At 35.0% G+C, this 13286-nt stretch overlaps 1 protein-coding gene across 1 annotated transcript in view; it reads left to right on the top strand.

The window, feature by feature from the left end:
• Positions 1–1799: 1799 nt before the first annotated feature.
• The window catches only part of LOC132556639 (sortilin-related receptor-like), a 47522-nt gene continuing 36035 nt past the window's right edge, over positions 1800–13286 (top strand). The window contains exons 1-8 of the mRNA XM_060221075.1: positions 1800–1817; positions 2031–2270; positions 3569–3730; positions 6429–6496; positions 6788–6962; positions 7157–7255; positions 7830–7999; positions 8614–8818. Coding sequence (XP_060077058.1) covers positions 1800–1817; positions 2031–2270; positions 3569–3730; positions 6429–6496; positions 6788–6962; positions 7157–7255; positions 7830–7999; positions 8614–8818 — 1137 coding nt within the window. The remainder of the gene's footprint in view (positions 1818–2030; positions 2271–3568; positions 3731–6428; positions 6497–6787; positions 6963–7156; positions 7256–7829; positions 8000–8613; positions 8819–13286) is intronic.

The following is a 13286-nucleotide window of genomic DNA, read 5'->3' as shown; positions in this document are numbered from 1 at the left end:
CCATGATCAAAAGGTCTGTCTGATGTCCTTGGTGGAGATTGTTGGATATATCATTGACAAATTCTAATAGTTGGGATTCACAGAAGCGATATCTGCGGAAACCATGTTGGAAAGGATACAAGATGTTATATAGTTCCGCATGAGTCATGATGTTAGATACTATAATGTGCTCCATAATTTTACTGCAAATACATGTAAGGGATATAGGCCTATAGTTTTCTGGTAGAGGTTTTGGACCCTTTTTAAATACAGGAGAGACATTAGCAGCCTCCAGTCTTGAGGCACTATACCGGTTTCAAGAGATCTTGGCAGAGGATTGGAGATATCTCAGATGCAAGTTCTTTCAAAATCTTAGGTTGTAAACAATCTGGACCTGCAGCTTTGTATGGATTAAGGCCTTTTAGTAACTTGAATATACCTCCCTCAGTGATGTTTATGTCAGGCATTCTAGGGTAGGAATCAGGTGGTAGGTTGCATCAAGAGAGGAATTGGTGTCCAGAAATAGACTCAGATGGAGTAAAGACAGACTGGAATTGTACATTCAGGGCCTGGACTTTGCCTAAGGAATCATAGACTAGCTTACCATTCTTTTTCAATGGAGAAATACCACTATAGTCTGTGCGCTTGGATTTTATGTTTACCCCCGGTAACCAAAAACGCTTCATGTAAGAAAAGTTGCTGTCATTTTCTGGATTACCAGGGAATATTATGTTTTCAATGTAATTCCAGTAAGATGTACACAGTTTTTTCTGTACTAGATGTTTCAGGTCTCTGATTTCTTTTGTGTGTTAACACCTGCAGATTTTTAAAAATTTTTATGCAACCTATCTCTGGACTTAAATAATTTTTTAATTTCTGGAGTGATCCATTTGAGGTTATGTTTAGGTTTGACGGTCTTATGTGGAATATGGTTATTAGCAATTTATAGGAGGTTGGTTTTGAAATAATTCCACATAGTATTAATGTCCTATTCATTGCTGGATAATATATTATGGACAGTGCAGAGCTCAGACTTAATAGTATTCCAGTTGGTGTTTTTGTAAACTGGTACAGATCTTGGTTTTTGATGAAGTTTCAATGGTGTTAGATTGAACTCAGCAAATACTGCCTCATGGTCAGAAAGTCCTGGGCTGACCTCTACACAAGATATTTGATTTGGTAGGTTGGTAATGAGCAAATCAAGAATATTGTCATTTCTGGTGGGGCGCTCAACTAGTTGGGTAAGGGCAGTGTCGTCCAGTAGAGTGGCGAAGTCATAATGGATGTTAACATGATTGGTTCTAGGCATTAGGACTTTATTTTCCCAGTCCCAGCCAGGCAAGTTAAAATCACCACCTATTAGAAGGGCAGCATTGCTATTATGTGAGGCTTCTTTGATGGCAGAGCCAAAGTGTCTCATACTCCCAACATCTGAAGTTTTAGGATGGTAAAATGAACAAATATAGAGTATTATGTCATATTGCAAGGTCTGTATGTTTTGTAGCCCATTGTGGAAAGGGCGATCATTAAAATATGACATCACTTGCTCTGCTTTGATACAAGGAATAATTCTTGAAGGGAAACTTTCACTGGTTTGTAGATGTTTACCTGTAGGTATGACAACATGACAGTTGATTTTTGATGCTATGTAATACATAAAGTATATACTTCAGATAATATATATAGTGATGTTGAAAAGAATTAAATACCTGTAGGCATTGCTGACTAGTACATGATGTCAACTCCATTTACAACAATTCTTTGGTGTTTGGTTTGGAATTCCTGACAGATCTCATTGTGGTCAAAATGTAAAGATCCTCATGAAAGACAATTGTCTGGTAATAATTGCAGCAGCACATCGCTTGATTATGTTAAGTGCTTCTACTCCTGGTACTAGGTGGCAAAATTTACCATGTATGATAATAATATATAATGTATGATAAAAACATGTTTATAAGACACGTACTGATGGAATTTTTTATATTCAAGTTCAAAATTTATAAATAGCTTGTTGTGGCAAGTTGTTTAATATGTTTAATTTTTGTTTAAAGGTTCAACTGAATGACAGCCATAACCAGATGATTGTACATTGGGCAGGTGTGGGGAGTGATGTAATCCTCGCACTGTCTAAAGAGAGTCGTCCCTTCAACGACTCGGCCGGTAGCAGCAATCTGTTCATCTCTTATGACTATGGCAAGTCCTTCACCAATGTGGGGCCTAAACTGATTATCCCGACCGGCAAGCAGCCTATCGTTGACCATTACTATAACAGCAAAGTCTTCAACAGCTATGTAAGTGTTGTGGGAAAGTTGTACAAAATTTCCTATTTTAGGACCCTCTTTATCTTCAGGGAGATTTTGTTCTATCTTTTCTTAATAAAACATCGTGTAGACATAAGCTACGTCATACAGTTAACTAGATGTATGGTTGAGGTTAGTGGAATTAAACACCTTGCTGGAGTTTTTAGCTTGGACTAATTACCAAAATTTTGTGTCAGACTGTAGTTTAAATGTATAGTAACATACTTCTCTGGCTTGTATTGATAGCCGAGAGCTCATGATGGGCCTATAGAAATGTAAACCCATGAGCTCCCTTGCTTGGGCCTATAGCCGAGAGCTCATGATGGGCCTATAGAAATGTAAACCCATGAGCTCCCTTGCTTGGGCCTATAGCCGAGAGCTTGTGTATCGCCAGTAGATATGTTTACACACCTTGAGATTCCCTGGCCTGGACTTTTAAGTCCAGCGTTTGTGTCTTGCTAATGCAAACGACAACCTAGGTACATGATGATTTTTAATTTTACGACATTTTTTGTAATTACATATGTTACTACTGTTGATGTTTTGCACTAAAATAGTGTTACTGATTTAAATTTCTAGACTTTCTTGTCGTGGTTGTGAAAATGTACATTCTTGGTAATATCTTGTATTCATCTGTATCATTAAAGTTGATTGTCTCTTCATTGTACCGACATTACTACCTGTATGTACTTGGTACACAGGTAATTTGGCAGGTGTCCAATTACAAGGCTGTGGTAGATTGGAGATCCTGGTTCTGTCAAAATTTGATTTGAACTTCAGTTTTATGGTTATTCATGCGTTAAAGTGTTCTGAACAACAATATGGTTGTAAATGCAAATAAGTAATACTTGCTCTCTAAAACAAAATAGACTTCGACTAGAATGACTGAGAAAATAAACATATGTCCGACTCTGGTATTAGGATAAGCGATCAATCTTTATGATGCTTGTAGCATAAAAATTTGAATTTTGAAAACAGATTCAAACAATGGATTCATCTCTTGTGATATTTCAAAGTATACAGAATATATAGAAATATCCCATATTTCAGATCACAAGATAAAAATATATTCAAAAGGAAAATCTGAAGTTATACTTACAATGTATATATGGAAACTATTCGCCCCTTTTTGCCCTTTTAAGGTAGGATTAAAATTGAATGAAAAGACTGAAATATCTGTGTTATTCTTCCTTTTTTTAGGGTGAATATGACACTGGGTAAGAATGAAGATGATGTACTTGACTTATGATGAAGTTTATTTAATTATTACGTATTTCTTATTATTTCAGTATATTTTCACGGACATTGCCAACCACTACATATTTACAACAAAAGACTATGGGCAGACATTTACACCCTACAGTGTGCCATTCCGTCCCAAGTCTATTGTCCTTCACCACAGCAATCCAAAGATTGTCCTTGGCACTGATGATGACGAGGATCAGAAAAGGGTAGGTAAATCTGTTGGAAATGAATCACCCCTAAATGTGAAAACCAGGGGTGAAGTTGGTATGACCTGTTGTCCACAGGGGTGAAATTTCAAATGAGTAATTAAGTAATGATTTAATACTGATTATTTACATGTTTAACAATACTTAAAGAATTTACTCCCCTTGCGTAGCAGACATATTCTCATAGTTGAAAACAAATCGCCATTGCGCTTGTAAGATATGGGAGTTTACGTTAGCTTTTACTTGATCAAGATTAGCTGATCGAAACTCCTCATCTGGTACTCATATGAAGGTGTAAAGACGAGGTGTTCCGATAATATGATGGGAAATATGAAACAAAAACTATGATTGCGGACCACTGGTCTGGAATCGACGCATATACATGAATTGAATTTGCTCTGCATTTATTTATTTTTTTTTGCCCATTAATTATGCATGAAACACGCAATCACGCATCCTATCTGGAGCTCTGGGTATGTAATTAAAAAATATATACAAGTCAAAGTAAATTGGTACAAATACCAGAATAAATATGTATATATATATGGTGCTGCATCCAACGCGTCTGTCAACTTCTTATTAGAAATTGCCACCAGTCATGAACAACTTGACAGATTTTGACCCAATTTGGTCAGAAGCAACCTTAGGGGAAGGGGAATTAAGGTTGTATGAATATTGGTTCTCATCCCCCAGAGGCCTAGGTGACGGGGCTCAATAGGGTAAATAGAGCAAATATTCAAAACTCCTTTGTTGGAAGGATTGAATTTTGTCCAGATTTGATATGAAGTATCCTTAGGTGAAGAGAACTTAGTTTTTACAAACAGTGCATCTAACCTCCTCTGGGAGAAGGTATGGGGCCTAATTGGAGAAATACACCATTTCTAAAAATATATTTCCTTTATTTTGAATTAATCAATTGATGTAAACTAAGCCAGGTGATTGGTACAGGTCCTGTGGGCCTCTTGTTAATCTTTCTTTCCCTTAAAACTTATTGTTTTGTAGACATCTGAACATTGATGATATACTTTTGAACTAGATATTTATATCTTAATGTAATGTTAAACTAACCAGGATATGAACTAATGATCCCAGATCTCTTTACTTAACACTTAAATTCTCCCCTGAACAAACATTTACAGAGTCGTTGAGTGAACAAAGTCTGTGAGGTCAAGGGCTGTTTTATAATCTTAATTGCTAAATACACTATATGTCAGTAAAGGGAACTAGTATATCAGGTCATTCAATGAATGACCTTTTTTATGCTAAGTAATAAAACGTGGATGCCCTCTAACAAAATAGTTTTACCACTTTTATTGGTTAATCAGTGTTAAGTCACATGTACCGTAAAACTTTCAAAAACTTTCAAGTTCGTCTCATCAGTGGAAAGAGGATAACTTTCAAGTTTATTTGTCTCATCAATGGAATTGTTTTTTTTTTATTTTTCAATTTTTGAAATTGAGAGCTATTTCCATTAGATAACAATCCCACGACTGGAAGTTTCATTGATAATTTTTTTAGAAGTCACAGGCAGGAAACAAACCAAAGATAGAAGTGATCTATTTTGGAGTTTCATGGAGTCTCAAATTTTCAGGAGTAAATTACAAATTATATCTAGTAAAGTGCAATTTTTACAAACCAATCAACCTCAAATTTGATCCTCTCTAGAAACCAAATGAAATGGCTGTGTAGTGAATGATATCCTCTTCATCATAGTAATAAAACCCTTCCCAATAAAGATCCCTCTCAACACAATACCAAACCTATTTTGCATCCTAAATGAATGAAATATACTGAAAATCACTTCTGAAAACTGGCATTTACTGAATGATCAAGACCTGAGTTCCGATCAGTGGACTATGAAATCATCACCTGTTGTATCAGTTGTATTAGATTGGGCATGTGCAGTGTAAATGCTGACAGGGAACGGAATGGTTAATGTAATATACAGAACAGAAGCGGTTTGATTGTATCCGAGTACGGACTGGTCAACTTGCTTCAATTCTACATTTCGAATCCTCTCTAAACTGGACAGATATTCATAACCAAATGCATGATTGGTTTGGAGAAGTTCCAGTGTACTAGTTAATAGGGACATGGCATGTATGGCCTAAAATTAAGTGTTTATAGCTCAAGTTAAGCTTGATTTTCTGTGTGTACAGGTAAACCTGTTTTTCTCTGTGTACAGGTAAACCTGTTTTTCTGTGTGTACAGGTAAACCTGTTTTTCTGTGTGTACAGGTAAACCTGTTTTTCTTTGTGTACAGGTAAACCTGATTTTTGTTGTGTACAGGTAAAAGTGATTTTCTGTGTGTACAGGTAAACCTGTTTTTCTGTGTGTACAGGTAAACCTGTTTTTCTCTGTGTACAGGTAAAAGTGATTTCCTGTGTGTACATGTAAATATGATTTTCTGTATGTACAGGTAAACCTGATTTTTGTTGTGTACAGGTAAAAGTGGTTTCTGTGTGTACAGGTAAACCTGATTTTCTGTGTGTACAGGTAAACCAGATTTTTGTTGTGTACGGGTAAAAGTGATTTTCTGTGTGTACAGGTAAAAGGGATTTTCATTGTGACAGGTAAAAGTGATCCTCTGTATGCATGTTAACCTGATTTTCTATGTTTACAGGTAAACTTGATTTTTGTGTGTAGAAGAAAACAATTTTTTGTCTGTATGGGTAAACCTGATTTTCTATGTGAACAGGTCTACAAATCCTTTGATTTTGGGCAGAGTTGGTCGCTGATGCAGGGAACAGTGAAATCTTTCTTCATGTAAGTAATTAATGTAGAACACCTGGATCTGTATGAAACTGTGCTGATATCCGAACTCAGATTCAGACCAACTTCTTGTTCTAGTTTCCTCGTCCCTTAACATCATCCATGAGTTTTAGAAGTATAAAATGGCTGTATGATGCAGTATAAGTAATTATTTGACTCTACTATATCTAGTTCTAAATTTGTAATGAAAGTTGCTTTCACTTGTGTATCTTTTGTACAATATGAGGCAGGCTAAAACTGTGTGTTTGTTATCAGTTTACATGTATTACGATCGTGCCATTTCAGGGGAGAGGAACCTTATGATCAGCCTAACGACACATATGTGGAACGCATAGAGAATGGTGGTAAAAGTACCCTATTACGAAGCTCTGATTATTTTGCTCACGATATCACCACACTCATGACCGACGTGGAGGACTTTGAGATCAAGGGTGCCTACATGTTTGTCACCAAAAAAGTGGTGAGTTAACATTTCACACTAGGGATGCTTGACAAGTTGAAAAAATATGTTTGATGCAAGTTTTCTAATTTAATTTTTAAAATAAAAGAAGTATTTATTTCATTGATATATTTAAAATAAGGACTTATATAAAGGTTGATAAAGAAAGGATGGATTAGTATGAAGTATTGAAGTTTTGTTATTATTTGTTTCAGCACCTCCTTGGCGGTCCGTCGGAAACACTTCAACTGTGGGTGTCATACAAACGAGGTCCATTCTACAATGCCCAGTTTTCTCACCGAGGAGTTCACAAGGTAGGCAATAGTTATCTGTTTTTTTACCACGGCATGTGCCTGTATAAATTTGAAAAAATATTCAATTATTAAAATGGTCATTTTTTTTAAATTTCAGAATAGGAATACTTTTTAAATGAGGTGAAACAGCCTTTTTTAGACTGTAAATCTAGTAAAATATAAAACACTTATTTTTCAGAAGAATTATTATGAGATTTAGCATTGTTAAAAGGAAAGAAGCTTTGATTACTGGACAGACCAGTAAATGTCTTGAGGTCATAATCTCATGATATGGTGCACAGTGTACTTATAAAATGATAATAACAGTACATTCGCATAAGGTTGATAAAACATATTATTTGAAAGGCTTATCATAACACCTTATAAGACATTTCTAAGCACTTGCTATGGGTAACCCGTGTGGCAGGCATCCAGCCTGATGGTCAGTCACTCCAAGGAAACCACCAACCACACACCGACACAAAAGCAAATATGACCAATTCTAATATTATCATGGCAACCCTGTTAAGTATCCAAGGAATATACTGCTGTTATTGTATACCCTGATGACTAAGATGTCACCTTGTGTTTTCAGGACTATTATGTCGCAGATGCTTCCGAGGACATGGTGTTTCTGTGTGTAAATCATGACAATAACTCCACCCACTTGTACCTTTCTGATGTGGAAGGCAAAAAATTCTCACTCAACCTTGAGAACATTGTATATTATAACCCGAAGGGAGCCAATAAGGACACTTGGTTAAGGTAATTAAGGATTTACAGTTCTGACTAATTGATGTTGTTTTTTGTGAGAAATGACTTCAGAAATAGAGTGGTGTTCATTCCAGGAGATCTCCACACATTTAGAAATCACACATGATAATATGGACTTTAAAAGATTCATTGGTGATACATTTGAATGGGATTCAAGAGCTCTTTCAGTTGAGATACTCCCATAATTCATAGATGTTTGTTACTTAAAGGGGTATAACTCTCACTAGTACATGTAACATATGCTGTAGCATATAACCTTAACCATGTATTTGAAAGATTGTGATCTTGTTTAGGGTACACTTATTGAAATGTCATTGTAGAGAGGTGAAAGATGAAAATGAAATTAAAAATTGTTTCATTCATATATTATAAATGGCTTATCTATCTACAAATGCCACATAACTCATGTTGAGAGAGGAAGATTTTTCTTGCTGAGAAAATTCTTTGAAAACGAACCATGGCTGAAAATTTGCAGACAAAATAATGAAAAGATTTAAAAAGCTAATAAGCATTTGTGATGGTTCAAGTGCAGTTTGTTTGCTGTCAAGCATTTTCCTGTTTGTTTTGTTGTCGTTTCTAGAGAAAATTATTTGACCTGTTTATAGGTACTTTGCTGATGAAGCGTTCGCTGACCTGGCTAAGATTGAGGGTATTCGAGGTGTATACGTTGCCTCTCAGATTATGAATGTCAGCACAGACCTGAGTGAGGAGACACAACGTACACTCATTACATTTGACAAGGGTGGGCAGTGGCAGCTGGTCAAGGCTCCGGCCATGGACCGCAGTGGTAGACCTACGAACTGTACACAGGTAAATACTGTATGCTGGTTAATACTGACCAGGCTGAGGTACGGATTAAATACCGGCCAGTGGGCTGGCACAGATTAAATGCTGATTGGGTAGGCTGGTACAGATTAAATGCCGTCCAGGTAGGCTGATACAGATTAAATCCCAGCTGGATTGGCTGGTACAGATGAGATTCTGACCTGGTTGGCTGTTTGTATTCCCAAGTGCTTCTGAGTACAGGAAAATGATTTATACTGTTAATATTGGAAAGCACTGACTGAAAAAGAAACAGAATAATATTGGCTAAAGACTATGATGTTAAAGTTAATACCCTTACATAAACGGACATGAAGAATATTTAACAAAATTAGATCAAAATTTTATGGCAATCTGGCCAGTTTGCTGACTAATACAAGACATTCTCTGCTATCAATCAATTTGATTTAAGCTGAATGCAAGATGAAGGAAAGTGTGTGATTTTGGAAATTTCAACAATAAAAAATGTCTTTTTATCCTACTAAAACAGCCAAAAACAAAAAGAATAAGAAACTTGATATATTTCTTAATCTCATTTTGTGTAATTTCATAGTTTAGATCTAAAAACCTTTTACAGGAATATGGTAATATATTTAAGCTTGAGATATTTTTATCCCTGCATTATTATCTTTATCAAAATTGTACATAAGGAAAGTTCTGCCCTTTTCTTGAATGATAAGACAAAAATTCAGCACGAGGTAAAAAATGACTGAGGGAGAGTCCCACAGTTGGTATTTGTGGTAGAATTGGAATATCTACTGCGCTAAACCAGTGAGAGAGGGTTAAAATGTCACCATTTAAGTGATTACGTTCAGGTACCGTAGGTTCAAATTAATCTTCATGGTATTTTTTGAGACCTGGACTCCTTTCTTACTTACTGATTTCTGTATGTACAATAAACCTTTGGTCAGTCCAAACAAAGTTAGATAAATATTGTTGAACCTGTTTGAATTATAGGAAATTATGCTGTGAAAATAAGTCAGAGTTCCAACTATCAGAGCTGACATCGCCCCGAATCAAAACTTGGTGTTTTAAAAAAAGTTCTAGCAGACAGGAAACTACCTATCTGTGAAAAAAAATGACCTGTTTGGAATATTGAAAAAATATAGTTGTTATCTCCTGCCCAAGTTTGATTAATGGCAAATTCCACACATATCTCTTGAGGCTGCAGTGAACTGATTGGCTAATTTTTTTAATTACTCTCAAATGCTGCTTTCTGCGTGATATCATTTGAAAGACTGGTAGGATTTTGATGAAACTTGGTTTGTACACTTGTTACCTTAATCCCTTGCCCAAGTTTGATTAATGGCAAATTCTGTTCATATTTAATGAGCCTGCTGTGACCTAATTGACTGATTTCTTTAATCACTCTAGGAAGCTGCTTTCCCCATGATATCTTTTGAAGGACTAGTCAGATTTTGATGAAACTTGGGTTGTACATTTGTTACCTTAATCCCTTGCTCAAGTTTGATTAAGGACCAATTTAATGAGGCTGCTGTGACCTGATTGACTGATTTCTTTAACCACTCTATGGGAAATCGTTCTGCACATTATCTTACGAAGGAATGACAAAATTTTTAGGAAACTTGCTTTGTAGACTTATTACCATAAATCCTTGTTCTGGTTCGATTATCAGCAAATTCTATAAATATCTTTAGACTGCTTTGACCTGATTGGCTGAAATCTTTCAGCACTCTAACTGAATGCTTTCTGCATGTTAGCTTTTTACGGAACGAATGAATTATGATGAGACTTGCTTGGTAGATTTGTTACCTTAATCCCTTGTTCAAGTTTTATTATCAGCAAATTCTACACATATTTAATGAGGCTGCTTTGACCTGATTGGCTGATATCTTTTCCAGTTTTCCATGTAGCTCTCTTTAAATGTATACATTTTACAAATGAACATGGGCAGGGGATCTTGATGACTATGTCCTTATTTATTCAGTATCTTTGGAATAATTTTTATGTTAATGAACTGCTAAATAATCACAAGTTTCATTTTGTTCTTCATAACATTGGATATCACAACAAAAAAACTATGTCAACCTGAAAAAAAACGTGTCAAGGGATGTTGTTATTGGTATTGCAGTATGAGTGTGGATTGAGATTTATAGCCACAGATTAATGTTTACTGAAATTGTTCCATCGATGTTTATGGAGCATATCTATGAGGTTTATAATTCCTTATTTGTTGTATTAGATAGGGAGAGTTTGACTCAAAATATCTTATCAAACACTTGCTATTTAGTAATACATTATCCAAAAACCAGTCACTTGTAGTCCTAACAAGGTGCAACAGCTTGACATGAAAGACCACAGAAATCACAGCTAATCGTTTATGATTAGCAATATATAGTTTTTTATGATGATAATTTACAACCTCCTTCCTGCAGTGTGAAAGGTAACTACATGAATGGTTGTAGTGACACTTTTATCCCAATCTTTAGTTCAGTATGTGCAATCCCATGATGTGTTCTAATGGTTTGAAATGTAGGTGAAAAACGGGTTCTGCTATTAACAGACAGACAATTATTGTTTTTATTTGAAAAGTCATGTATTTAAACTTCCCACCTACTGATAGTAACCTAAGGTTTACCCTATCCAAATATTATCCAATCATTGTATGGTGTCCTACGATTTCAGATTTTTTCCATTTCCTTTCCAAAAGTGTATAACTACCCTACCATAGCTGTGTCTGCATACATCTCTGTATTTTCCTTTCCAGATGTTTATCACTAAGGACTTCCATAAGGTAAACTAGCCAAAATAATCAGCATGTTTTGGTTAGGAGATTTGCATGTGATTCATGTGACTGTCCCATTCTCCTTTTGTTGGTAATTTTACCTGACTTTACCCTGTTAACAGTATTTTACCTGACTTTACCATGTCAGTAGAGTTGTAATTTCCTTAAAATGTAACCTTGAACTCAAACTTCGAAAGCTGATGTAGTGAAAGGTGACATTTATGTTTTTATTTTATTTTTACACAGTTTTTGTTCTTTATTGTGTGGTAGACAAAAATTTTTAAATCCTCTTATTTTTTAGTTATTCAATGTTTGAAAGTACCTAGCTTATCAGAAAGGGACCAGAATGTTTCTGTGAATATTGTTGCGTAAAAAAAACATGAAAATCTGGATTTCAGTAAATTTGGCATGTGACATGTTTCAGCGTTTGGTGAATTCCCATTCCTTATTAATAACAAAGTACTTGATTTTCTTGGTTAATAACGTCACAAAGAAAAGTTTTCCAGATAAATGGAGTTAGATTTATTATGTGAAGTAAGTCAATGTCTACATTTGAAACCTGCAATAACTGATAGATGAACACTAGTTTAGAATGGTGGTATACATGCCGTTGGTAAACAACATAATGCCAGTTTTGATGTTCATCTACAATGCATGTTTTGGTGTATCTATATAGGTGATGTTCTATTTTCTTCAGTTTTATCTGTGAAGTTTTTGTTAAGAATGCAGTCTTATATCATTTTCGTATTTCAGTTTTGTTTATAGTTTCAAGCTGGTACTTCATTGATAATACTGGAGGGTAACAACATTAGATCTCTGACCTTCTAACCTAAAGTTTGGAGATATCTCCTGTTCTACTTCATATGCAGTTTCTAGCACATATATATAAATTATTTCATAGGGAGTTTGAGTTCACATAGAAACTTTCAGGAAGATCTACTTCACAGAAAGTTCTCCCATTATCTTCTACACAAATTCATATTAGGTTTCTAGCACATAAACATATATTGGATTTACAGAATGCTATATACCATAAATAGATAAATGTAGGTCACAATTATTGACCTATATTCATACCATAAATAGATAAATGTAGGTCACAATTATTGACCTATATTCATACCATAAATAGATAAATGTAGGTCACAATTATTGACCTATACTCTGCCAAGAACCTTTGAAAACTATCAAATAAGTATAAAGTTTTGTACAGCATAACCAATTATCCATCTTAATAGAGCTCCTTATAAACATTTCTAGTTGTATTTTTATTTCATGTAATTATTGCTTATATCACCTGTCGTGTGAATTTGAAAAGAAAGCACAATTTCTCTGACTTGTAAATTTAGTGTTTAAGATGAACGTGCTTTATTTCCAGCTGGCAATACAAGAATTAACTCCAGAGTCTTTATAATGATTTGTGTTGGAGTCTAACATACTGTGTAGTCAGTGTTATTTTGGGGAAGTATTTAACTTTGCTATTTTGGTGATCTTAGAGATAAAGCAAAATTGATTAAAGACCAAATATATCTAATGTGAATTCAGATCTCCAAGAATGTACTTTTTGTTCCTCTAATTATATATAAACTTAAGTGAATAATAGATGCATTTATCATATTTTTTGCAAAATGTTGAAAAAAGGGATTTGGTTTTGTAAACAAATCTTACTCCTGTGAACTAGTTTCACCAGGGTCAACTGTTATCCTTGTT

The sequence above is a fragment of the Ylistrum balloti genome, unplaced genomic scaffold (genome assembly GCF_031769215.1).
Source record: "Ylistrum balloti isolate Yb309-2 unplaced genomic scaffold, AGI_CSIRO_Ybal_v1 Utg370580, whole genome shotgun sequence".
Taxonomy (NCBI): Eukaryota; Metazoa; Mollusca; class Bivalvia; order Pectinida; family Pectinidae; genus Ylistrum; species Ylistrum balloti.
This window is presented reverse-complemented; position numbering and strand designations above follow the sequence as displayed.